Source organism: Haliotis rufescens, unplaced genomic scaffold, assembly GCF_023055435.1.
Source record: "Haliotis rufescens isolate VD_foot unplaced genomic scaffold, xgHalRufe1.0.p SCAF_31, whole genome shotgun sequence".
Classification (NCBI taxonomy): domain Eukaryota; kingdom Metazoa; phylum Mollusca; class Gastropoda; order Lepetellida; family Haliotidae; genus Haliotis; species Haliotis rufescens.
Genome location: NW_025964013.1, coordinates 5,374,307 through 5,399,834, shown reverse-complemented (window position 1 = coordinate 5,399,834; position 25,528 = coordinate 5,374,307). Strand labels below are relative to the sequence as shown.

General features: G+C 41.3%; 3 protein-coding genes across 3 annotated transcripts; all 3 read right to left on the bottom strand.

The window, feature by feature from the left end:
- Positions 1–1,114: 1,114 nt before the first annotated feature.
- Positions 1,115–4,624, bottom strand: LOC124128686. The gene is made up of 3 exons (XM_046492125.2): positions 4,421–4,624; positions 2,750–2,888; positions 1,115–2,204 (listed from the first exon to the last, which is right to left on the bottom strand). The coding sequence occupies exons 2-3, from the start codon at positions 2,871–2,873 to the stop codon at positions 1,369–1,371; spliced, it is 960 nt and encodes a 319-aa protein (XP_046348081.2). The 5' UTR covers positions 2,874–2,888; positions 4,421–4,624; the 3' UTR covers positions 1,115–1,368.
- An 8,376-nt stretch (positions 4,625–13,000) lies between these two features.
- On the bottom strand, positions 13,001–15,637 carry LOC124128685. Its single transcript, XM_046492124.2, has 3 exons — positions 15,561–15,637; positions 15,216–15,374; positions 13,001–14,060 (listed from the first exon to the last, which is right to left on the bottom strand). Exons 1-3 carry the CDS (start codon positions 15,628–15,630, stop codon positions 13,231–13,233), a joined length of 1,059 nt encoding a protein of 352 aa, XP_046348080.2. The 5' UTR covers positions 15,631–15,637; the 3' UTR covers positions 13,001–13,230.
- A 1,128-nt stretch (positions 15,638–16,765) lies between these two features.
- Positions 16,766–22,579, bottom strand: LOC124128684. The gene is made up of 2 exons (XM_046492123.2): positions 22,329–22,579; positions 16,766–19,625 (listed from the first exon to the last, which is right to left on the bottom strand). Exons 1-2 carry the CDS (start codon positions 22,387–22,389, stop codon positions 17,515–17,517), a joined length of 2,172 nt encoding a protein of 723 aa, XP_046348079.2. The 5' UTR covers positions 22,390–22,579; the 3' UTR covers positions 16,766–17,514.
- Between the last annotated feature and the right edge of the window lie 2,949 nt (positions 22,580–25,528).

The window sequence follows — 25,528 nt, the reverse complement described above, 5'->3', positions numbered from 1 at the left end:
CGTATTAACTCAATTAATTGTTTATTTTTTTAGATAGTTTAAAAAAAGGTGCTCTGCTGCTGTTTGCAAAAAAGAAAGACGAATTCCATTATGACTTTAGGCCAAGTGTTACTAAAGGCATTCCTATCTATTATTATGGCACGATAAGTATCTTAACGCAATTCCCTCTTGGCTCCGACTAGTCAACACCAGGCTACCCATCTATCGGTGAGATTGTGCCCCTTAAAAAGGCAACCCACCATATTATCATATGTTGATAATTATACGTTATTATGTGAATCTAAAGACTAAGTGGTTGCTGTCGCGTGTCTACGAGAAGATGCGGTGAGGTGCAACGTGCATGTGTGTTGGTGTGTGCGTGTATCTGTATCATGTACAAAAATGATTGTCTGGTCTGACGATATACCTTGCATTATTATTATTATCTTTATCTACACAAGTTATATATAGAGGATTCATCACGAGTGTTTTTTAATATGGGAAATATCAACCGAGTCTTAGTTAATCGGTATTTGCCGAGCCTTTGGCGAGGCAAATACCGATTAACGGGACGAGGTTGATATTTCCCATATTAAAAAACACGAGTGATGAATTCTATTTATCATTTTCACATTTTTGCTTCCAAATCAAGGAATAATTGCATTAAACATTAACATCAGCAACTTGTCGAAATCTTACGTATAGATCGTGCGTAGTGATACATGTTTTCCATAGCCATGTGACCAAAGTAAACAATTCGCTGAGAAAAAAAGTTCCTCGGATTATTTTAAACAAAATACTTGAACAGACTTTTGCAGAATAATTGAAACTTTAATAACGGTAACAACAACGATTCTGTGTAATCTGATTATATCTCTGGTGTAACTTCACTTATAATATATAGTTTCAAATCAAACCGCTCCCTCTTCCGGTTATCTAATTTGCATATCTAATTTGCATACTTATGTCATTGGGGTATGACATACATGTTTTTATGTCATAAGCTTATGTCATGGATAAATGCTTAAGTTAAATGATAAATATATATACGAATTGTCTAATGACACTGTCTCTTCTGTAATCTAATAAAGCATGGAACCAGCATCCTTCTGTTACATCCTATTGGTCCTCTTCTCTCGTCGGCATCAATCATATGTGCGTTTATTACACACTGACATGATCGTATCATACGGAAACTCTATACACGACACTTAAGCATTATTCATCTGTTTTATTTTCTTTATATCTGTGGTTACAGTGTCGGGACTGTGTAACTATCACATGGCACTTTGAATATACTCAACATTACACACATAGAGTGACAAAAGTTTATATCAACACGTTTCTCTACTGTAAACTGTTCAAAAGGCTGGGACCAGCATCGCCCTGTTACAGTCTAGTACTCGTACTCTGCTTCTCTGTGATGGTCGGAAGTTCAACTTTGTCTCTGTTCGAGTCCCGACAATGTCGCCAAAACATGAGAACTATCTTGGTGATGAAGCATAATATCGACACGCCCAGTAAAACCGCTGTGAAAATAGAGTTTGTCTTCTCTGGATTCCAGTTCTTGACCATACTTCCAGAAAGTGCAACCATGACAACGATATAGGGACTAAAAGTATAGCGTGAGTATTTGTCCATAATTGTCCAATCAGAGATAGCGAAGACTGTTAGCTCAACGGACAGGATGCTAAGAGCGATGGTGGATGAGGTACTCTGGTCAAACTGGGGTTTGGCGGTGTAAGTCAGAGCCATAGCAAGGTTGAGGAGAGTGGCAATAGTGCACCATGCGCCATAGAAGGCAAGGCCATTCTGCACCAACATGCGCATCAACCAGATGTCCACCTTACGTCCTTGTTTCACTAGAGCGTCGTGGTGCTGCGCCAGTGCCTTGTAAGAGAGTCCTATGCAGATGTAGATGGTGATGAAGACGATGGCCAGGAAAACAAAGGCGATCCAGACGTGACCCCATCCCCACACGAAGGTCCAGGTGATGACGCACATCCAGTTGAAGATGGAGACACCGAAGAAGGTCGCACTGAGGAGGGTGGGGCTGTTGTAGACGTAGCCGTCAGGGGTACGGCGGCAGATGTTGACGAGGGCGTAGATGGCCCAGATAGCCTGCCATATGTAGATGGCGCCCCAGATGCTGAATGTGGCTGAAGAGGGCGTGATCTCGAGGTACCGTTGATCGGAGGCATCTTCCATTGATTGGCCGAAAATATCTGAAAGTTACAGGCAATCAGTTATGACGTGCATCTATGTCCTTCCACAAAGAAGACGAGCTCTATTCGAATTATGCATTGTTCGACATAATTTACAAACAAGTTCTCCATGTCTTGGTTCTGTAGATTGCAACGGAAGTCTTAACAGAATGAAGCAAGAGGTTTATGGCTGGATATTTTCTTATATAAAGTATGAATGTCTCCAGAATAGATACTCCAGTAGACGCAATCGGTTTGAGGGGCGGCATCGATTATATTTATACTACTCAAACGAAGCTAAGGACCACCCAAGTCTTATATATTACTATAGTCAATCTATCATACTAGGACAGATTAGCTATAGTGATATGAAAACATCGGATGGGTCTTAACTATTTGTGAGAAGTAAACCTTATAGTCGTGTTGCCATCTGACCAAGGGCATGTTTACATGGTTAGTTACAACCCTAAATGTGTCATGTCAATTATAGCTACACTGATGACATTTTACGAACATATTATCTTGCTAATTGTCCAATACAATTTTTTTACTCATGTGGTACTTACTTATATCAATGCCCAGCCATTCTCTTACTCCGGCCATGTTCAGTGCACCAAATAGCTGATTGATGATGAAGAACACCAAGTTGCCGATGGCGAGGGCGATGAGCAGAGGAGAGTGGAACGCCATCTTGGGTCAGCTATTCTGTAGAAAGCCAGTCAATGTTAACTGTTACAGAAATATAACAACGTAACGATACAACGGCTGTATTGTTGTATGCACCAGCCAAACGTTAGGGCTGAATCAGTTGATGTATGTACCAGTCAAGCGTTAGGACAGAACCAGTTGATGTATGTACAAGTCAAGCGTTAAGAGTGGACCAGTTGATGTATGCACCAGCCAAACGTTAGGACTGAATCAGTTGATGTATGTACCAGTCAAGCGTTAGGACAGAACCAGTTGATGTATGTACAAGTCAAGCGTTAAGAGTGGACCAGTTGATGTATGTACCAGCCAAGCGTTAGGACTGAACCAGTTGATGTATGTACCAGCCAAGCGTTAAGAGTGGACCAGTTGATGTATGTACCAGCCAAGCGTTAGGACTGAACCAGTTGATGTATGTACCAGTCAAGCGTTAAGAGTGGACATGTTGATGTATGCACCAGCCAAACGTTAAGGGTGGACAAATTGATGTATGCACCAGCTTAGCGTTAGGACTGAACCAGTTGATGTATGAACCAGTCAAGCATTAAGAGTGGACCAGTTGATGTATGTACCAACCAAGCGTTAGGACTGAATCAGTTGATGTATGTACCAGTCAAGCGTTAAGAGTGGACAAGTTGATGTATGCATCAGCCAAACGTTAAGAGTGGACCAGTTGATGTATGTACCAGCCAAGCGTTAGGACTGAATCAGTTGATGTATGTACCAGTCAAGCGTTAGGACAGAACCAGTTGATGTATGTACAAGTCAAGCGTTAAGAGTGCACCAGTTGATGTATGTACCAGCCAAGCGTTAGGACTGAATCAGTTGATGTATGTACCAGTCAAGCGTTAAGAGTGGACAAGTTGATGTATGCATCAGCCAAACGTTAAGAGTGGACCAGTTGATGTATGTACCAGCCAAGCGTTAGGACTGAACCAGTTGATGTATGCACCAGCCAAGCGTTAAGAGGGGACCAGTTGATGTATGTACCAGCCAAGCGTTAAGAGTGGACCAGTTGATGTATGTACCAGCTTAGCGTAAGGACCGGACTTGTTGATGTGTCAAGCGTGTGGCTTTTGCTTATTACATAGTTTTGAAACAACTCGTAAGACACATGGCATCTGACAGACACTCGTGTATTCTTCTCTATGTTTCAATGGGCCAAAAATAGCGTTCAGATCCATTGGATATGGCATTGGGAGCGCATGACATCTTGACTGAAGGATTAATCCTGGATTACTACTGTAGAGGATACACCTGACTGCACAGATGTGATGCTGGACACACGTGACTGCACACACAAGAAGCGTGATACGTGTGTCCCGTAATCAGGTATACGGACGAAATTCCCACTCTTTGTCCAGTTACATTCTGGCAATACAGTACTAAGTTTACAATAAACACAATTAAATGTAAAACATTCTTTCAGAAGAAACACTTTGACATCAACATATCGGGAGGGAAAGAACGAGATACACTATCACTTTAACTTTTCACTCATACACTTTGGCCTAACATCATACTGATCTTACCTCACGGGTCCCAGTGTGGACTTCTCTCGACCAACTCGGGAGACAACTGAAGCTCGTTTCCGGCGGTTTCCGACTTCTATACCTGCTGGCGACATAAGCGACAACTCGTTTGTATCTAACACTCGCCACATGGTGAAACACGTGACACAAAAATAGAATTACATGTGTCGTCAAAACACACTCTACCAGTCATGGGCGGACGGAGGGCAACGCTGGTCCTTGTAGATGCGTGCCAAGTGACCCAACATAATAGCCAGAGGGAACGGCGCTCCAATGCAAAAGCATTTATAAGTCTTCCACCTTCCCAGAAGTCACTGAAGCCAAACAACGCGTACTTGTGTGTTTATATTTTATGTTAATAAATTCTATGACTGTATACATTGACATTGTGAATTTTGATACAACAAATTGTATAAAAGTGCTGAAAAGGACATACATTGCAGGAGTACCTACAAATCTTTGTGTGTGTGCATATAAATATGGGGATTGCATGAAAGTCGGGCCGGGCCAGCGGGTAATACTAAAAATGGATTGCAGAATAATGAAACGAAACGTACATATCTCGGCAGATCTCAAATGTCCACAAACTTATATTTTTTTCTCTCGTTTAATTGAGTTTGAATCAAAATACATCTTCAACAATGTAATAAATTGATAATTATGACTACATTCCGTGAGTCCTCGTAGAAAGGTCAGTGTCTTGACAGTGTGTTTTCTTTGATGAGAAGGTTTCTCACCGACCTTAGCGTGTAGGGGTGTGATGTCCTGGGGAGGAAATGACAGTGTTTTGACTACTCTTCTTTAATTAATTAACGTGTTGGGCATCCCTAATTAACCTTTACTAATTCATGTTAAACCAACACAGGATGTTTTCTGGAAGTTGATATTCTTCGAATGTGATAGGGCTGACACGACACGTGTTAATAACTGTCCTAGCACTTCAAAAGTTACTAAACATTCTTTACACCTAGAGACTAGTATTATATCTAATTATATATCACTTTAGTGTCTCGTATTGCAGTAGTTAAAGAAAACACGGTGCTCAAAGGGAAGCCCTTTTCCCTCTACATTCTCAACATTCTATATTAGAAGTGATTGGTCTGTGTTCGGTCCGACTTGGCCCGGGCTGTCAAAATCAACTTTAAACTCACAGATGTATGATCAAATGTGTTTACATCTATGGACTAGTAATATATCTACCTACATATCACTTTATAATGTCACAGAACACCGCATTTAAAGGAAACGGACCCGTTAAAGTCAAGCACTTTTACTGTATTTTCTCATGAAAATCTGTCACATGTGTTTGCCCCGACTCGGCCCGGGCTGTCAAAATCAACTTAAACCTCATATATGTTTCATGCCATAGATTAGTATTATATCTACCCATACACCACTTCATAGTGTCTCATATATCTAAAGAAAACAAGGTGCTCAAAATGAAGCCCTTTTCATTCCACATTCTCAACATCCTCAAAATAGTCTATCAGAAGTGTTTGGGTTGTGTTCGTTCCGACTTGGCCTGGGCTGTCAAAATCAACTTTAAACATACAGATGTATCATCAAATGTGTTCACATCTATAGATTAGCATTATATCTACCTATATACTACTTTACAATGTCACAGTACATCGCATTTAAAGAAAACTGGTCCGTAAAAGTCAAGCACTTTTACTGTATTTTCTTACGAAAATCTCTGTCAGAATTGTTCGGTCCGACTTGGCCCGGGCTATCAAAATCAACCTATATACCTACCTACCTACATATACCTCTTTATAGTGTCTAAGATCGCGGTATTTAAAGAAAACAAGGTGAAGCCCTTTTCCTTCTACATTCTCAACATAGTCTCTATAAGAAGTGTTCGCTCCGACTTGGCCTGGGCTGTCAAAACCACCTTAAACATTACAGATGTAACATCAACTGTGTTTACATCTATAGACTAGTATTATATGTTGTTGTTGCATTAAGTGTTTAAGAGGTCGCCTTCTGCCTAAGCAATTTCGGCTGACCTGTCCCTCTTTGGGACTCCTGTGTGTGAGTAGGTTACACCTATCTATTGTGAGTTTGGTGTTCACATAATTTCTGTTTTTGTATTGATATGATTTCTATTTTCTTATATTGATATGATTTCATTTTTATCCTTGGCTGCTCTATTTATATACGTTCGAGTAGCTGTCAATATCTCAGAAATAGAGTTAGTTTGGCCTTCGCTATTGCATCTCTTGGCTTTAGGAGATCTATGACAGATAGCGGATCTAACTGCAATTCTTGTTTTAACCTAGCCCAGGCTGGGGCATGGTCTTGACATTCTAGTAACACGTGATCAATGGTTTCAGCCTGATCGCAAGATGAGCAAACCTTGTCATAGTGCTTTTTGTGACCGAGTCTGAGGCGTGAGGTGTCAATTTCAATTTTCCTTTCATTTGAGTATGAGTTTGGCTTTTGTTGGACCTTGGGTTGAATTTTGTATAGCCATCTACCGATCTTACTTGCGTCCCATTGGGCTTGCCATCGTTCTGCTATGGAGGTTTTGCTTTTGCTTTTTATCTCTATAGGCTGTATATCCGCTTTGTCTAGAGCTAGCTTGGCCAGTGAGTCTGCTTTTTCATTTCCATGAATATCTATGTGAGGGGGGATCCAACACAGCTCAATCTGTTGCCATTGGTCCGATAGTTTTGTATATTCGTATAGAATATTGTTGACTGTGTTTGGCCTGGAGTTTGAGTTTCTGCAACTGATGGCTTGAAGTGCACTTAGCGAGTCTGATAGGACGACTGCCTTTGCTTCCGGAAGTTCCGGTATGAGTTTGAGTGCATGATGAATTGCCTCCAATTCAGCCGTGAATACTGACTGACCATCAGGCAAGCGAACTGAATGTGCTTTGGGTTTGGAGCTGTGGATATGGATCCCGTAACCAGCACTGTTGTTGATAGGATTCTTGGATCCATCAGTGTATATATGGGCCCAGTTGTCCCAGGTAGTTTGAATTTTAGTGATAGCTACTGATCGTAGTAGGGTTGGGTTTTCTTTTTTAGTGACTTCTGATGTTAAAGCTGTGTCAACTTTGGGAGTTTTGAAAGTCCAAGGAGGGTGTAACCCTATGTAGTGACTTTCTGGAGGCTGAATGTCATCACAATTGTGACTTCGAATGAGTTCACGTACTAATATCCCAGATGGCTTTAGTGAGTGATGTTTTCGAGCTAGGGCTTCATCTCGAGTGTTTTTGTCTTGCCATATCTTTTTAACCAAAGGGTTTGATGTTCGTCCCCAGAACGATAATATTGCCTGCTCTCTTCTTTGTATTATATCTACCTAAATACCACTTTATAAAGTCTCAGATTGCGGTATTTAAAGAAAACAAGGAGTTCAAAGTGAAGCATCTGTGTGTAATCGGTTTAATTGTACGGTATACATTGTAGACAGACAGACAATAATTTATTAGTGTCTCACTTCTGTACATACATAAAACAGCTTTGTACAAATAAACATTGATACAATGTACAGAACCATTCAATAGAATTATGAGAGATTATAAACAGAATATCCCTCTGCTAAGTATATGATAAATTGTTGAATTAACATTAGATAAGGTTGGGAATTAATTGTGTTTTTTCAATACATCTTAGACTGGTGAGACTAGAGTTCGATGATGACCAGCCTGCACATATTGTAACATTTTTTTACCCTGTTCCCCAGTGATGGAAAGTGTGTCTACCCCAGCTGGAGCCATCTGGTAACAATTGATCACAATCTGTCAATATACAATACAGTATAATACATCAAGATGGCAGTTTCCATGTAACGATTAAGTATTTCTAAGCAACTTAAAGATATGTACAATATCTTTATATATGTATCTTTAAGTTTCTTAGAAATACTTAAACGTTATATGGAAACTGCCATCTTGATGTATTATTCTGTTTTGTATATTGATAGCTGGTGACGTGCAGAGCCGTGATTGCTGCCAAGGGCGGTCACACGAGATACTGAGTTCAGCGCACCCTCGTGGCCTTATGTGACATGACAATGGACAGTTCAATGCCTTTGCACAACGACATGTGACTGTCGGACTACAAAATTTCATATTTGTATCTATGATATTAAATTAAATATATCGACAAAAATTTACTATAAATCTACCTGTGCGTATCCTTTTTCGAAGAGTGTATATCTCCTTTCGCTAAAGTTGACTGGTCTTTTTTTTGTTAGAACAAACAATTGCGCATTGAGCGATTATCTCCTTTAGCTATATGCGTAGAATAGAGCTTTATCACGCGTGACCTTGCAATGCTGTACATCGTATCTTATTCAAGCTGTATCACTAAACGTGGGTGATTATCTGCCTTGCCCAAATAGCTCTATTGCGCACTACCTTTGCAATGTAACTTATGTTATTCCGGCAGCCAGCGAGAATGGTTCCAGGGAGGAATTCAGGTCAAGCATGTAACGCGCACTCAATCTTTCTCCCTTCACACTGCTATTGCAACTTATTGTTCAACACGATTAAATACCAGGCTTCTATGAAGCATGACTTTGTTCAATAAACAACACATGTAAAACAACGGGTTCGATATCATCGAAATTTGTAATTATGTGCAGATTTGAGCACAATTTCAAGTAGTTCATTGTATGTAAAGTATGATTCATACCGTTTCATACGGCGGTTTATTGTTCTGCATAGTTTATTGTATTGACAGTTGTTTTAACTTCCTGCAGAGATTATACACCTGTATAAGTTCTTTGCTTCTGGATACATTTGAAATCAACATGTTGGCCTGTAGTTTGCAATTATGTTCCTGAAAAATAATTTGGTTGCATGATATATTCACGATGTTTGGCTTAAACATAGTTACATTCTTCTAAACATACTTCAAATATAAACCGGAAGTAATCACAATACAAACCCAGCTAACCAAACGTACACAAGAGTAGTGAGTGAGTGAGATGGGTTTAACGCCGCTTTGAATAGTATAATTCCAGTTATATTACGCCGTGTCAGCTTGATGTGGGAGGAAAGCCCGAAGTGATGCAGGTCTTAGACGTTCACCACTTTGGTGAAACCCACGAGCACGGGTATAGTGCTGACAACATAAACGGGGAGAACCGGGATTCTGGCGTGCCCAAGGGACACAACTCTGCATAGCGAATTGCAGCGCATAAGGCGACTGGGCCATCCGCGCCCCCGTAAACAACTGTAACAAACTATGTATTGCGTAACATTCCATGAAGAAACAGTTGCAATATTATACTATCACAAACTACAAAATATATGCCCAATAAGTGCAAAACACACTAGTACATTCAACATAAAAAGAAGGCACATTATAACAAGTTTATTTTAAAACACGTGTATTATAAAGATATGGAAACAATATGAGAATTGAGCCAAACACTTTTGATAGAGTCTATGTTCAGAATGTAGAGGGAAAAGGGCTTCATTTTGAGCACATTATTTTCTTTAAATACAGCGATCTGTGACATTATAAAATAATATAAAGGTAGATATAACACTGATCTATAGATGTAAACACATTTGATGATACATCTGTGTGTTTAAAGTTGATTTTGACAGCCCGGGCCAAGTCGGAGCGAGCACAAGCCAAACATTTCTGATAGAGACTACGTTGAGAATGGAGAGGGAAAAGGGCTTCACTTTGAGCACCTCGTTTTCTTGAAATACCGCGATCTGAGACACTATAAAGAGGTATTTAGGTAGATATAATACTAATCTATAGGTGTGAATCCATTTCATGTTACATCTGTGAGGTTTAAGTTGATTTTGACAGCCCGGGCCAAGTCGGACCGAACACTTGTGAAACTGTTGAGAGTATGGGGAGAAGAGGTCTACTTTAACCAACGTGTCTGCTTTAAATACGATGAACAGTGACATAAAGTGGTATTTACTTAGATATAGTACGTTCCTATAAGTATAAACGCTATGCAGACAGATTGAAATTTGTATCACGATAGCTAGAAGTATATTTAATACGTTTCAAATCTTATTTCGTTTAACGATTGCTCTTTTCTATGTTACCTAGATCAGCGACGCTTACACACTGCTCCGCTTTCTGGTTTTCAAGTGATTTACTCCGAAATACTCAATTATGGTGCACGTTTTTGGTTGGTGATTGTTCAATAATGTCATGTGTATATGTTGCATCAACAATATGTAGGTGTGATCGCCGATAATGAAGTAATTAGCCAATAACACTTTGGTCCGTCTTGGCCCGGCCCGGCCCGACTTTTAGGCAATGCCATAAATATGACATAGAACGAAGTTGTCTGTCCTTTGACGCTAGTCCTGCAATGCAATTTCTCCTTAAACACTGTTATTCATATAAAAATGCACAATGTCATAGTCTTAGAAATTCGATTTTATGAAAAAGAAAGCAACCAAAATCTTTCCCTTTGTTTCTATCCACATCTAGTTGTTGATCCTGCGCTATGATTGAGATGAGGCACTTCTGGGTACAACTGATTAAGGGTAGCCGCCGACGAAGGTCTTACAGTGTGTATGAAGCTGAATGGCGGCTAAAGGGCAATATCATCTTGCTATGCAATGTTACACGACTGCTCCGGGTGATGTGAGGTAATGTCTCACATCCTCGCCAAGGGCTACAACCAGTACACCAGGGTATGAAACTCCCAAAAATTTCAGCCAGACCACAGGACTGGCTAGCTGAAATACTTGCCAGCCCTGACCAAAACCTGCCTGCCCACTATAATCATATGTTTCTCAGGATAAGCTAACGGGGTTTCTTTTTGGTTACATTTTATCATTCATCTTCACATGTGGATTAATGCTTATCATCGGGAAATATTTAGAATATTGTCACATATGAAATATAACCCGACCGTCGGGCAGGGGGATTTGAAAATCTGGCAGCCCGAGTTGAAATCAACCCGTCTCGGACGCTCGGGCAGGCAGGTATTTCGAACACTGAGTACTGCAAGGATTTCAAGTGTTTGTGTGTATTTAACGACGGAATATCCTAGCTGTATGATGGCGGTGTGTAAATAACCGAGTCTTGACCAGTCAATCAAGTTGGGATGCAATGACATGGATGCACCAAGTCAGCGAGTCTGACCACCCTATCCCGTTTGACGCCTCTTACAAGTATGAGTTGCTGAAGTCCAATTCTAATCCGGATCTTCACGGGGACATGTGGAAGTCAGGAGATAGTCATTAACTTAAAGTAAACTAAAGGGCAAAGAAAGTATACCGAGTTAGTTTATTACATATTTGAAACTTGAAAGAACTGATGTTAAATTTGACTATGTCTGTTTTACCATCACTTATTCCTGCAACAATTTGTAAAAAGTAATCTTGCTGAGTAATTTTGTGTAAACACAAAATGGTTCCATGACGACTAGGGTAAGAAATGAATTTGCAGCCACATGACCCCCTACCATGTTTGAAATGTACATTTGTGCCCCCAAAAGCTATGTTTTATATTTTCAAAGATAAAATGTCTAACACACTCATCACCAGTTGCGTATAATGCGAAATTTCTTTTTTAAATTTTAATATTTAAAAAAAACAACAATGTAGACGTATTCTATGGGTGCTGACTATGTGCCGGTACAGTTCATTTGTAATATAGTATAGTTAACTTAACATATTTTCAATTGAAAAACAAACATATCATAATATCAACTGAGAGGTACAGTTTCGTTTATTCCTCAGTGTATTTAGAATATTAATTTGGCATTGTTATTATGTGTGATGTGACAAAGAGAGTAACACTGTATCCCGTGTTCAACTGAGGAACCCTCATCGTGCTGTTGTACTGGGTTGTTTATGTGATAACCAATGCTTACATGTACGGACAGTGAGTAATAATACGTCTACTGTTCAGATGTTGAGTGGACATTCCGACTTAAGATTTACATATTTAAAACATCACACGTTTGGCCCATTATAACATGATGCACATGTCACGCCAGGTCGTCTCACATGAACAGACTATTTAATGCACTATAAACAAAACGCCTGCTGTCTTGTGAGACAGACACATTGCATTGTACATTAACTGCCAGCCACCCTGAACGAGCTATGCAACTATGTCACTTCTCATTATTAGTTTTATTTATATTAATGACTAAATCGGTTTCAGATGACCTTGGATATATACGCCAATGTTCAGAGACGAAGAATAGGAAGGCCCCACCCTTAGACGTGCCAGGGTTAGTCTAGGTGCTTCAGGGCACCGACACAACAACCTCTACCACGTTGTGCAGACCTGGCACATAGGGCCTCTTGTAAATATGTACCGACATGTGTAACGCAAACGTGTATACACTGCAAGCTATTGCTTCAATGTTGTCACTTTCGAAACCCGTACACCAGAGGAACATGCAAATAATCATTATCGACGTTATCAATGTCTCCAACGCACTTGCATCGGGCGTTGTCAAGAAAATCGTGTCGGTGTACCCGTGTTGGCCATGTTCGTCTTTCCACGTCGGTACAGTGCAATACTTGAGCTGTCGTATAACAGGTTCTTTGACATAAATTTGACATGTTGTCCCTATATCACACACAGACGTGGTCGCCCAATACGGAAAACGAAACAAAAGCATTATTCATCTATTTTATTTATGTTTTTTTACAAAAGTAAAATATAAATATATTGTAAAAAGTAAAGAGTTACCCTATAACCGAGTGAGAGACGTGAGTAGGTTCTCACATTGTTTGGGATCACTGTGACACTGTGCATTCTAAACGTTCAACACACAGGGTGACAAAAGTTTATATCAACACTTGTCTAATGTAAACTGTTCAAAAGGCTGGGACCAGCATCCTCCTGTTACAGTCTAATATTCTGTTTCTCTGTGATGGTCGGAAGTACAACTTTGTCTCTGTTCGAGTCCCGACAATGTCGCCAAAACATGAGAACCATCTTGGTGATGAAGCATAAGATCGACACGCCCAGTAAAACCGCTGTGAAAATAGAGTTTGTCTTCTCTGGATTCCAGTTCTTGACCATACTTCCAGAAAGTGCAACCATGACAACAATATAGGGACTAAATGTATAGCGTGAGTATTTGTCCATAATTGTCCAATCGGAGATAGCGAAGACTGTTAGCTCAACGGACAGGATGCTAAGAGCGATGGTGGATGAGGTACTCTGGTCAAACTGGGGGTGGGAGGTGTAAGTAAGAGCCATAGCAAGGTTGAGGAGAGTGGCAATAGTGCACCATGCGCCATAGAAGGCAAGGCCATTCTGCACCAACATGCGCATCAACCAGATGTCCACCTTACGTCCTTGTTTCACTAGCGCGTCGTGGTGCTGCGCCAGTGCCTTGTAAGAGAGTCCTATGCAGATGTAGATGGTGATGAAGACGATGGCCAGGAAAACAAAGGCGACCCAGACGTGACCCCATCCCCACACGAAGGTCCAGGTGATGACGCACATCCAGTTGAAGATGGAGACACCGAAGAAGGTCGCACTGAGGAGGGTGGGGCTGTTGTAGACGTAGCCGTCAGGGGTACGGCGGCAGATGTTGACAAGGGCGTAGATGGCCCAGACAGCCTGCCATATGTAGATGGCGCCCCAGATGCTGAATGTGGCTGAAGAGGGCGTGATCTCGAGGTACCGTTGATCGGAGGCATCGCCCACTGATTGGCCGAAAATATCTGAAAGTAGTAACGTAGTTAACATCACATTTAACACATATGGAGTTCAAAATGCACATAGAGGTAAAATTAATGTAAAGCAGATGACGAAGACTCGCACTAGAAGCTGAAAAATATGTTTGGTTTCATTCGTGACCAACTCGTGTTATTCCGGGACAAGCCGAATAGCGACTCGTGCCCTTCTCATGGCCATTTTTGCCACCGAATTCCGTCTTAGCGCAAACGGGCATACCTAAAATAATTGTCAACTCATTACGTAATGGTTCACACATTTTCCCCATATATTATATATATTTCAGATGCAATTTAAAGCACATCGGGACGTGCGGAATTATACAGTATGATTGAACACATTTAACTGTGTCTTTGGTTTATTTTTAGATGCAAGACATATGTAAAATCAGAAATTATTTCTGAGGGATTCTTTGACGAAGAACTTGAAATCATACGTGCATTCTGATTGGTTTGTCGTATTTTCGCACATAATTATAACATTCATCAATAGGGGGAAGAGTCTTCTTGCAGGTTACGGAAAGGGCCGAGTGCTGACGAATGGTTTGGTTTGTGCACCCCTCGTACGCCGGTGTCACGAAATATATTCGCCCCCAGAATAAAATCCCCCCCCCCCGGAGAATTTATACCGGTACAGTTCCGCCCCTCTCGAAATAAACTCTCCCCCTCCCTACGAAATAAAATCACCCCCAGAATATTTCCTCCCCCGATCGTTTTATAAACGGGGTGATACGGGGACGTCGTGGCTTGGTCAGTAGCTAAAAGGTCACAGAGTTCCTTCACAAGAAAATTGCAAAATTCCCTTCCCACGTATTGTCAAGTTTTAACAAACACCACGCCCATTTGGTAGATATGATTTATCTCAAAATACGTGACACTATATTTCATTCTTCAAGATATATGTATAATGTAATATTATCCAAAACCATGATGCATGTGCAATGTAATATAATTGTACAATACACATGCATGTAATATGGGTCATATGTCCTTGAAAGCCCAAAACTGAAGTGAACTGAAGTGAACTGATCGCAACTGAGTGTATTTAATATAACTCTTAGATACAATTCACGTCGCTGACCCATAGCAAAGCCATTTTCTTGGCGCATATTGATGCATTTATTGTAATCTTAGGGTACTTACTTGTATCAATACCCAGCCATTCTCTTACTCCGGCCATGTTCAGTGCACCAAATAGCTGATTGATGATGAAGAACACCAAGTTGCCGATGGCGAGGGCGATGAGCAGAGGAGAGTGGAACGCCATCGTGAGCCTGGGAACTATTAGCTCGACAATATTATCTGCAACAGAAATGTCACATGCCACATAGGTTTACTATTAAGCGAATTAACATCATATGAAGAATGGCTGCGCAAATAGTTTACTTGAATGGTCGAGAGAGAGAGAGAGAGAGAGAGAGAGAGAGAGAGAGAGGCGTCGGTTGTTTGATAATCTATAATTCTACACGAATGTGGGATAAGTCTTACCGTATTTAGGAGGAACCTCTCGCGGCTGCGTCCGGAGACAACTGAATCCTTTCGGCAGTTTCCGACTCATATACCTGCTGGTTATACAAGCAACAACGCCTTGTTATCAAACACTCGCCACATGGTGAAACACGTGACACAAAAATAGAACTACCCGTGTAAGCCAAACACATCCCATCGGGGCTGGTCGTTGTACAAAGGGAGATAACTGCTGTATGCTCAGCAGCACACACACAAGCCCGAGGGAAAGCTTCCCGTGTCAATGATGTGAAGGCGGAGGACTTGCCACGCTCCATTGATCAGCTATTCACTGCGTAGTAGCCACTGGGGGAAATGCCACCGGTCAAACCGGGTCCACTGGTAGTGCCTGGGGTAATCTCATTTCAGTTAACACAGAAAGACACGAGGACACATTCACACATTTTATTGACAACATACACGACGCAAATACAGTCCAGCGTTTCCTTGTCAAAACACATGATTATCATCGGCATTATTGTTTAACACTTGGCAAGGGATATATACACAAACATAATATGTTAAACACATCGGAAAATGATCTAAATAATTCCCAAATATTGACAAACTATGCTCTTACGTTCAAGTGGACTTACAAGAGACGCTATAAGCAACAGTAGACACAATCGAGAACAATAGACACACATCAACAACATACACTACGTATATCCAGGGAGTTTATATAGTCTTTGTGTTGTCTGCTTTGTATATCCATTATGGATTCTATTTCCCAAATTTGTACAAAGTGTGAAGCCCATTTCTGGTGTCCCCCACCGTGATATTGCTGGAATATTGCCAGTAGTGTAAAACCATACTCACTCACTCACTCAATTAGCGAGTGGCTGCAGCATGTCCGTGGCTGTGTAACAGCAAAGGAACACGTTAACACGCTAGCACAGTTCCTGACGCCGCGCTGTTGGTGTAAAATTAGCGTCCATTGTGTGACACAGCGGGGTGTTGCGGATAACACAGGCAGTGTGCGTGGAAATGTAAGCAAACGGTTAAGGCCAAGACCGCGATCGGAAGAAATATATTTTGATGTAATAAGTACGTAAATACACAAAGGAAAACTGCTGTTTTTCGGAACTGAAAATAAACTAACTTTACATGGAAGTGTGATTGAAATAATTATGCCTCAATTAAAGCACCGTCTTGAAACATTAACTGACTAGCATTTTTTAAACTGGCGTCATAAATGACTGGTGAGGAAAGAGTAGTCAGAGCTACTGACAATTCTGCCACCCGGTCACAGGTGTGTTTATCTGCTTCACCGTGTACAGGGGGCACGGGTGACCCAGTCGTCTAAGGTGCCGCGATTCGCTGTGCAGAGTTGCGTCCCTTGGGCGCGCCAGAAACCTATGATTGTGGGTTCGAATCCCGGTTCGCTCCGATTATGTTTCTAGGTTTGTCAGCACCATACCCGTGCTGGTGGGTTTCACCGAAGTGGTAAACGTCTGTGACCTGCATCACTTCGGGCTTTCCTCCCACATTAAGCTGACACGCCGTTATATAACTGGAATATTGTTAAAAGCGGCGTTAAACCCAACTCACTCACTCACCGTGTACAGGTACACAGTGCAACGAGCATGTGGATTTCAAAGTACAAATGTTCTTTGGAAGTTACTGCCGTGCATCAGTTCCAGTGTTGTGTTGGACTTATTTGTGTTCATACGTAACAAATCACACTCTTGCAGCAATGCACCATAAACAATCCACAGAAAATCATGTTAGCTATGGAAGGGGGGTATATAAATATATTTCAGTCATTTTTTCGGAGGGTCATCAACGTCCTAGACAGCCGCCCTGTGATAAATAACAGTGTTTCTGTGGTCGTGGTGCTGCTTGGAAGCGCCATGTAGAACTCACACAATGTGTATCCTGGATTAGAGTGAGGCTATACTCCGGTATTCTTGGTGTCCCTTGTGGCCATCCATGTTCATGACACCACACACGAACTATCCGTGTCACAAAAACATCCTTTTCCTTTTGACCAATTTCTCAATTGCTGTTTGTTTTCGTCGAGTCTGTCATTAGTCTTCCACTCAATCATGGGGCATCCTTCAAACGGTTCTGGCACAAAGCAATCATCGCACAATATTAGTAGCAACCTCTTACTCAGCCGTTCTCTTCTTGACCCAGTAAGGAGGATGTGCTGCAACTCAAACCGATGGTTAAAGCCATTTTGTATGTATTCTTGCGTCACCATGACAAGAAAGAGCCTGCTTGTGTTAATAGCATTCACCATTGCGGGTATTATGGGTTGGCCAATCAGTATGTCCCGACAAGGCAAGAAGACCTGATTTCCTGCAGACTCCAAGACAGTCGTGAGCTGTTGCCCAGCAACCTCACCATGTCTTGGATGAGACACGAACACGTCATACTTCGGGGCTTCACCGCCCTCCCCTTGAAAACATCCGAGGGTTTCTGCGGTTTTGACACATCTCCTACATGGATAAAAGGATCCTTCCAATATTCTGTTTCTCACTGGTATCACAAAGCGAGTTGATGTGAGCTTGGCTACAAACATGACAGAAATGAACATTATAAGAAATGTTGAAAGCATGAAGGGAAATTCAAATTCAATTAAGATCCACATGATCCAGTCCAGCCCGGCTTCATCGTTTTCACAGTAATTATGCAGTAGCTGTTTCTTTGGTCGGATCCAACAAGGCTCCTTGGCAATTGGGTCGGGGGTGTTTGTGAAGTTGACGAAGAAGAGGTCAGGGGTTCTAGGAGACAGGAGGATCCTGTGGGGGTATTTCACTTCCCTTATCTCCTCGCGTCCTAATGAAGCGTTGTAGACTGTGCGAAAAAACGCAAACTCATGATAGTTGTATGTTTTCTTACAGACACACTGCCATCCTGTGCCGGTTACTGAATTTCGCATTCGAACACTTCCTGCCCTCCAGGTGAATAGGTCGTTATGACCTCCGTTATGCCAAAACATCCAGTAAAACAACACTATTTTAGAACAGCCTGTATACAACCCGCCACAAACGGTATCAAATGGATCGCCGCCAATGGTGTAATTAAATGATACATCATCTATCTCTCCTAGGTGGTCGAAGGTGGCAGTGAAGGACACCAGACCACCAGGTGGCGCGTGGACAACACGGGTAAGCTCTTTCATCTGGACAAGGCTGAACACCTTCACCTTTTGGAACTCATTATTTTGTTGCTGTTTCTTTCCGGTTAGTCGCAGAATGGGTTTTGGGGGCGGCGGTGGTTCACACAGACAAAAACACATACATGGAGGGGGTGGCTCTAGGGGACACATGGGTGGCTTGGGCTTCGGAAGGGTAATGTGTATGACTATTGCATTGTCTTTCACCTTGCATGAATAGTTTCCAAAATCAGTTTGGTCTATGAATATTATTGTCAGTTTAGAGGAAATTAAATAGTCCGTGTGTTGCTCACCATCCTCACCTGCGGTGACATTCTCGAACGTCCAGGTAATGTTAATATGGTCTGAAGTGTGCAGAGGTTTGCCATCTTTCTCCCAAACCACTTGATCTGGCCAAGGAAGGACTTCCGCGGAATACCTCTGATGTCTGTAGCACTCAAACACAACTTCTTCCCCGGGATATTTGGTGTGCTCCTCAACACTGAATGGGATACTATCAGTCATGTGTCGAAACTTGATAGGGCCTCTCATCTCATCTATCTCAACAACGCTGTCACTGATCCTCCCCAAGATCTTCTTCTGGAGGACTCGGGCCATGTTGATGGATGTAAAGTCTAATCCAGACACGATGACACAACTCAAGGCAGATATGAAACTCAAATATAGCAACACTTTCTTCAAGCCATATCTTTTAACGAACGCAACGACGCCGGCAATGCACAATCTCAGTATGCTTAAACCACTGTGGTAAATGGCGTAGGTTGACACAGTGATGTCGAAGGTGGCAAGTTCAACACTGTCGCTGGGCAGGAACCTCTCCTGACTCAACTGCCACAAGCCAAGCCCCAGGTGAAAGAGCAAACCTGACAGGATGGTCCAGTTGCTGTATGGCACATGTTCTGGTGTTAGGAGGTCCATAGCAACTGCAACAGAAAATATCATGTATGTGTAACGCGCATTGATGTTATTTTTGTAAATTTCTGACATTACTTGATGATTTCTCAATCTGTGAATTACTGAAATAACTCGTTGATTTCTCAGTCTGTGAATTACTGAAATAACTCGTTGATTTCTCAATCTGTGAATTACTGAAATAACTCATTAATTTCTCAGTCTGTGAATTACTGAAATTACTCATTGATTTATCATTCTGTGATTTACTGAAATAACTCCTGTTTCCTCATTCTGTAAAGGGCGATATTTGAATGGGTTCGTCAAGTAAAGGAACTATTTGACAGTACTATGTAGATATATATTATCACAACATTACAAGGTCATTTATAAAATATTCACATATTCAAATTGAAATGTGAAAGAACATGGTCAGAATGGCATTTGTGTTCCACGTTCAACGTTAGTTTTGCGTTTTCTCTACTGACTAAGTCTAAGTCGGCTGATACAGCACATTTCAAGCCACCGTCATTCACGTCAGTCAGCCTGAGGCCCAGCGTAGCCATTCTCTGTGCACAGGTCTGTCAATGATCCTGAATTCACAGGTTCGAATACCCAATTCTCCCTGATTATGAGTAGGTGAGTATAGTTCTACGCCGCTTTTAGCAATATTCCAGCAGTATCACGACGGGGGACACCAGACACACACACACACACACACACACACACACACACACACACACACACACACACAACCACACACACACATATAACAACCTGACTTGTTTAACAGAAATACTCAATCACTCACAGTGGTGCACTGGCAGTTGGGGTGACATTATTTGTTCACATAAATACCGACACGAGTTGCCCAGTTGTCTGAAGCGTCGCAATTTCCTGTACAGAGTTGTGTCCCTTGGGAAACCTACGATTGCTGGTTCGAATCCAAGTTCGCCCCGATAATGTTTCCAGGTTTGTCTGAACCCTATCCGTGCTCGTGGGTTTCGTCTGAGACCTGCATCGCCAAAGTAAGCTCACACACCCACAGCGTTGTCAGTGTATGTTTTTTTAAACATGAACCAAATTTCTCTTTAGAAAAGGTCTTCAGCAAGCAATTCTTGCCGTAAAAGGCAGCTCTGCTTGTCGAAAGAGGCGACTAACGGGATCGGGTGGTCAGGCTCGCTGACTTGTTGATGCATGTCATGGCATCACAATTGCGTAGATCGATGCTTATAATATCAATCACTGAATTCCTGGTCAGGACACGATTATTTACAGACCGCCGTCATATAGCTGGGATACTGCCGAGTGCGGCGTTAAACAACAAACGAACAAAAGACCATGCTTCTCTGTGAGAGTTTCCTACCTAGCTAATGGCAATATGTTTACTCCTGTAGCTCGACACGTCAGTTATTAACACTGTCCAGAAGTGCTAATATTTCGCTACACGGAAACTTGGTCAAGGTTTCCCGCATATGGGTGTGTTGTAGGCCTGTCCCCGGACCTCTCGACAATGAGCGCTACACGGAAAGGGTCAGCGAAATGTTGCATGCGGAAATAGGTCGGATAGAACTAGACTGGTACCCTGCCCTTCGCCTCCGAGCGGGTGCAGGCGAGGAGCACAAGCGCACTAGGGCAGCTAAACCAGTCTAGGACAGTGAGTGAGTGAGTGAGTTGGGTTTAACGCCGCTTTTAACAGTATTCCAGTTATATCACGGCGTGTCAGCTTAATGTGGGAGGAAAGCCCGAAGTGATGCAGGTCTCAGACGTTTACCACTTCGGTGAAACCCACGAGCACGGGTAGTGTGCTGACAGACCTAGAAACATAATTGGGGCGAACCGGGATTCAAACCCACAATCATAGGTTCCTAGCGTGCCCAAGGGACGCAACTGTCTAGGACGGAGAGTGATTCCCTTATGATTGTGCTGAATAACACAAACATGTTTAGCCTAATAATTTAAAGTTAGGAATGTTTAAAAAAATATTAAAGTATTTCGTATGTACGCATATCATCATAGATATGTGAGAATACGTCATGCAGTATGTTGTCAAGTATTTGTACCATACACTCCAGTCAAAAAATAATAATTTACTATTTGCGGCGTAAATCAACATTCACTCTTTAAATCAAACGATAGATGACCTATAACCTCTTACATGAAGTATATTGTGTACAGTTTCTCTTCCCTGAAGGCAAATATCATATAGTCATTTGAATAATTAAATGCAACTGTTCACATAGATGCAAAAATATATATTCACTTTCCACAACATGTCTAATAATTAAACAAATCACTGGATGAAACCATTCAAAGATAAGCCTGATAATGCCCTGTCTTTACACAGCGCGGTTAACCTCAATTGCTCTCACAATGCACATGAGCGCTGCACACAGTCTAGCTAGATGCGCGTGATGTCGGCCTTCGCTGTCGCGCCTGGATATATATCTCCGTGTTGTCACTGGTACTTAATAGCGACATGCCGATACGTCGCAACACAATGGCAAAACATTTGATCAAGAAATTCGTTTTAGTTCTTGATATGACGCAATCACTATGCTTATCATGTTACGGTTACCGTTTCGTCCCCTGTATATGAAACCACAAGCACTCTGTAAACAAACAATCCCCGGTGAAAACAAAATTGAAAACTGCGAGATGCAGGACCGTTAATTGGGTGATGTAATGCAGTGCAACATGTTTATAGCATCGGACACGCTATCATAGCCACTTACCCGATCTAGTGTCGGATGTTTGTGTTCCGAAACCTCGCCTTGTCTGACATTTCAACACCATCAATCATTGATGCACAGTCAAACGTTACTACAGATAGTAACAATCCTAGGTCAGACTGGTTCCGGTCTGGTGTGTTGTCCCTGCTATTCTGTGATATTTCCAAGACACAGTCCAGGCGTTACTGACACGTCAGCATTCCCACCAATTACATCATCTTGGAAAATCCGACTTGAATTAGCTGCGCTTAGGTCCAGTCAACATTGATATCATAGCAAGGTAGATAACTGCCGTTGAAAATACAAAAGGGGGTTTCCCCGATTCTTGGAAACTGAAGGTCACGTTGACCCGATGCACCCACTAAAAGCAGCAGTTATAACTAAGAATCGATGAAAATCCTTTCTCATGGTGGGTTTATAGAGTAGGACAAATTCAATAGAAAATGTGAACCGCGTGGACGCGTCTGTCGAGACCTCGGTACTTAAATAATTCTATAAATAGTCACGGACCGAAATCATTGCAGCTGAAGTGCGGACTTCGGATTCCGATATTAGCCGAACGGATTATGTTATGTGTTGTGGGAGAGGTAGACTAACATCTAGTCTCTGAAATGAACATATTTTACAGAAAAGAAACAGTTGTTAAATTATAGTTAAAAGATATAAATAATAAAAAGGAGCCCGGAGACTTTCTCTTGATACTGCAGTAATCTAGACTTGCAAACATTATAGACTTGCCTGGGCTGTATATTGGATATATTTGTTTGAAAGAGTCCGAGGCGGATACTCACGCTGAAAGCAGAGCCGGTAGAATGATACTACGGGCGCTTCGACAAATTAACAATATTAAATACGGCTCCGTTTTCTCCTTTGGGGGATTGCTTAAAAGTAGGGTCATTCCTGACTTGGATTTTTTAAAGAAAATACATTAAAAATGCTTCACTTTAACGGCGCAGATTTCTTTAAATGCGATACACCTGGACATTATAAATTGGTGAATAGGTAGATATAACACTAATCTATAGATTTAATCCCATTTGAAGATACATCTGTGTGTTTAAAGTTGATTTTGACCGCCCGGGCCAAGTCGGTTCCAACACAAGCCAAACACTTCTGATAGAGACTATGTTGAGAATGTAGAGGGAAAAGGGCTTCACTTTGAGCCCCTTGTTGTCTACAAATACTGCAATCTGTGACATTATAAAGTGGTGTATAGGTAGATATAATACTAATCTATAGATGTGAATCCATTTGATGATACATCTGTGAGGTTTAAGTTGATTTTAACAGCCCGGGCCAGGTCGGACCGAACATTTCTGACTTGGATTTTTTAAAGAAAATACATTAAAAATGCTTCACTTTAACGGCGCAGATTTCTTTAAATGCGATACACCTGGACATTATAAATTGGTGAATAGGTAGATATAACACTAATCTATAGATTTAATCCCATTTGAAGATACATCTGTGTGTTTAAAGTTGATTTTGACCGCCCGGGCCAAGTCGGTTCCAACACAAGCCAAACACTTCTGATAGAGACTATGTTGAGAATGTAGAGGGAAAAGGGCTTCACTTTGAGCCCCTTGTTGTCTACAAATACTGCAATCTGTGACATTATAAAGTGGTATATAGGTAGATATAATACTAATCTATAGATGTGAATCCATTTGATGATACATCTGTGAGGTTTAAGTTGATTTTAACAGCCCGGGCCAGGTCGGACCGAACATTTCTGACTTGGATTTTTTAAAGAAAATACATTAAAAATGCTTCACTTTAACGGCGCAGATTTCTTTAAATGCGATACACCTGGACATTATAAATTGGTGAATAGGTAGATATAACACTAATCTATAGATTTAATCCCATTTGAAGATACATCTGTGTGTTTAAAGTTGATTTTGACCGCCCGGGCCAAGTCGGTTCCAACACAAGCCAAACACTTCTGATAGATACTATGTTGAGAATGTAGAGGGAAAAGGGCTTCACTTTGAGCCCCTTGTTGTCTATAAATACTGCAATCTGTGACATTATAAAGTGGTGTATAGGTAGATATAATACTAATCTATAGATGTGAATCCATTTGATGATACATCTGTGAGGTTTAAGTTGATTTTAACAGCCCGGGCCAGGTCGGACCGAACATTTCTGACTTGGATTTTTTAAAGAAAATACATTAAAAATGCTTCACTTTAACGGCGCAGATTTCTTTAATGCGATACACCTGGACATTATAAATTGGTGAATAGGTAGATATAACACTAATCTATAGATTTAATCCCATTTGAAGATACATCTGTGTGTTTAAAGTTGATTTTGACCGCCCGGGCCAAGTCGGTTCCAACACAAGCCAAACACTTCTGATAGAGACTATGTTGAGAATGTAGAGGGAAAAGGGCTTCACTTTGAGCCCCTTGTTGTCTATAAATACTGCAATCTGTGACATTATAAAGTGGTATATAGGTAGATATAATACTAATCTATAGATGTGAATCCATTTGATGATACACCTGTGAGGTTTAAGTTGATTTTAACAGCCCGGGCCAGGTCGGACCGAACATTTCTGACTTGGATTTTTTAAAGAAAATACATTAAAAATGCTTCACTTTAACGGCGCAGATTTCTTTAAATGCGATACACCTGGACATTATAAATTGGTGAATAGGTAGATATAACACTAATCTATAGATTTAATCCCATTTGAAGATACATCTGTGTGTTTAAAGTTGATTTTGACCGCCCGGGCCAAGTCGGTTCCAACACAAGCCAAACACTTCTGATAGAGACTATGTTGAGAATGTAGAGGGAAAAGGGCTTCACTTTGAGCCCCTTGTTGTCTATAAATACTGCAATCTGTGACATTATAAAGTGGTATATAGGTAGATATAATACTAATCTATAGATGTGAATCCATTTGATGATACATCTGTGAGGTTTAAGTTGATTTTAACAGCCCGGGCCAGGTCGGACCGAACATTTCTGACTTGGATTTTTTTAAGAAAATACATTAAAAATGCTTCACTTTAACGGCGCAGATTTCTTTAAATGCGATACACCTGGACATTATAAATTGGTGAATAGGTAGATATAACACTAATCTATAGATTTAATCCCATTTGAAGATACATCTGTGTGTTTAAAGTTGATTTTGACCGCCCGGGCCAAGTCGGTTCCAACACAAGCCAAACACTTCTGATAGATAC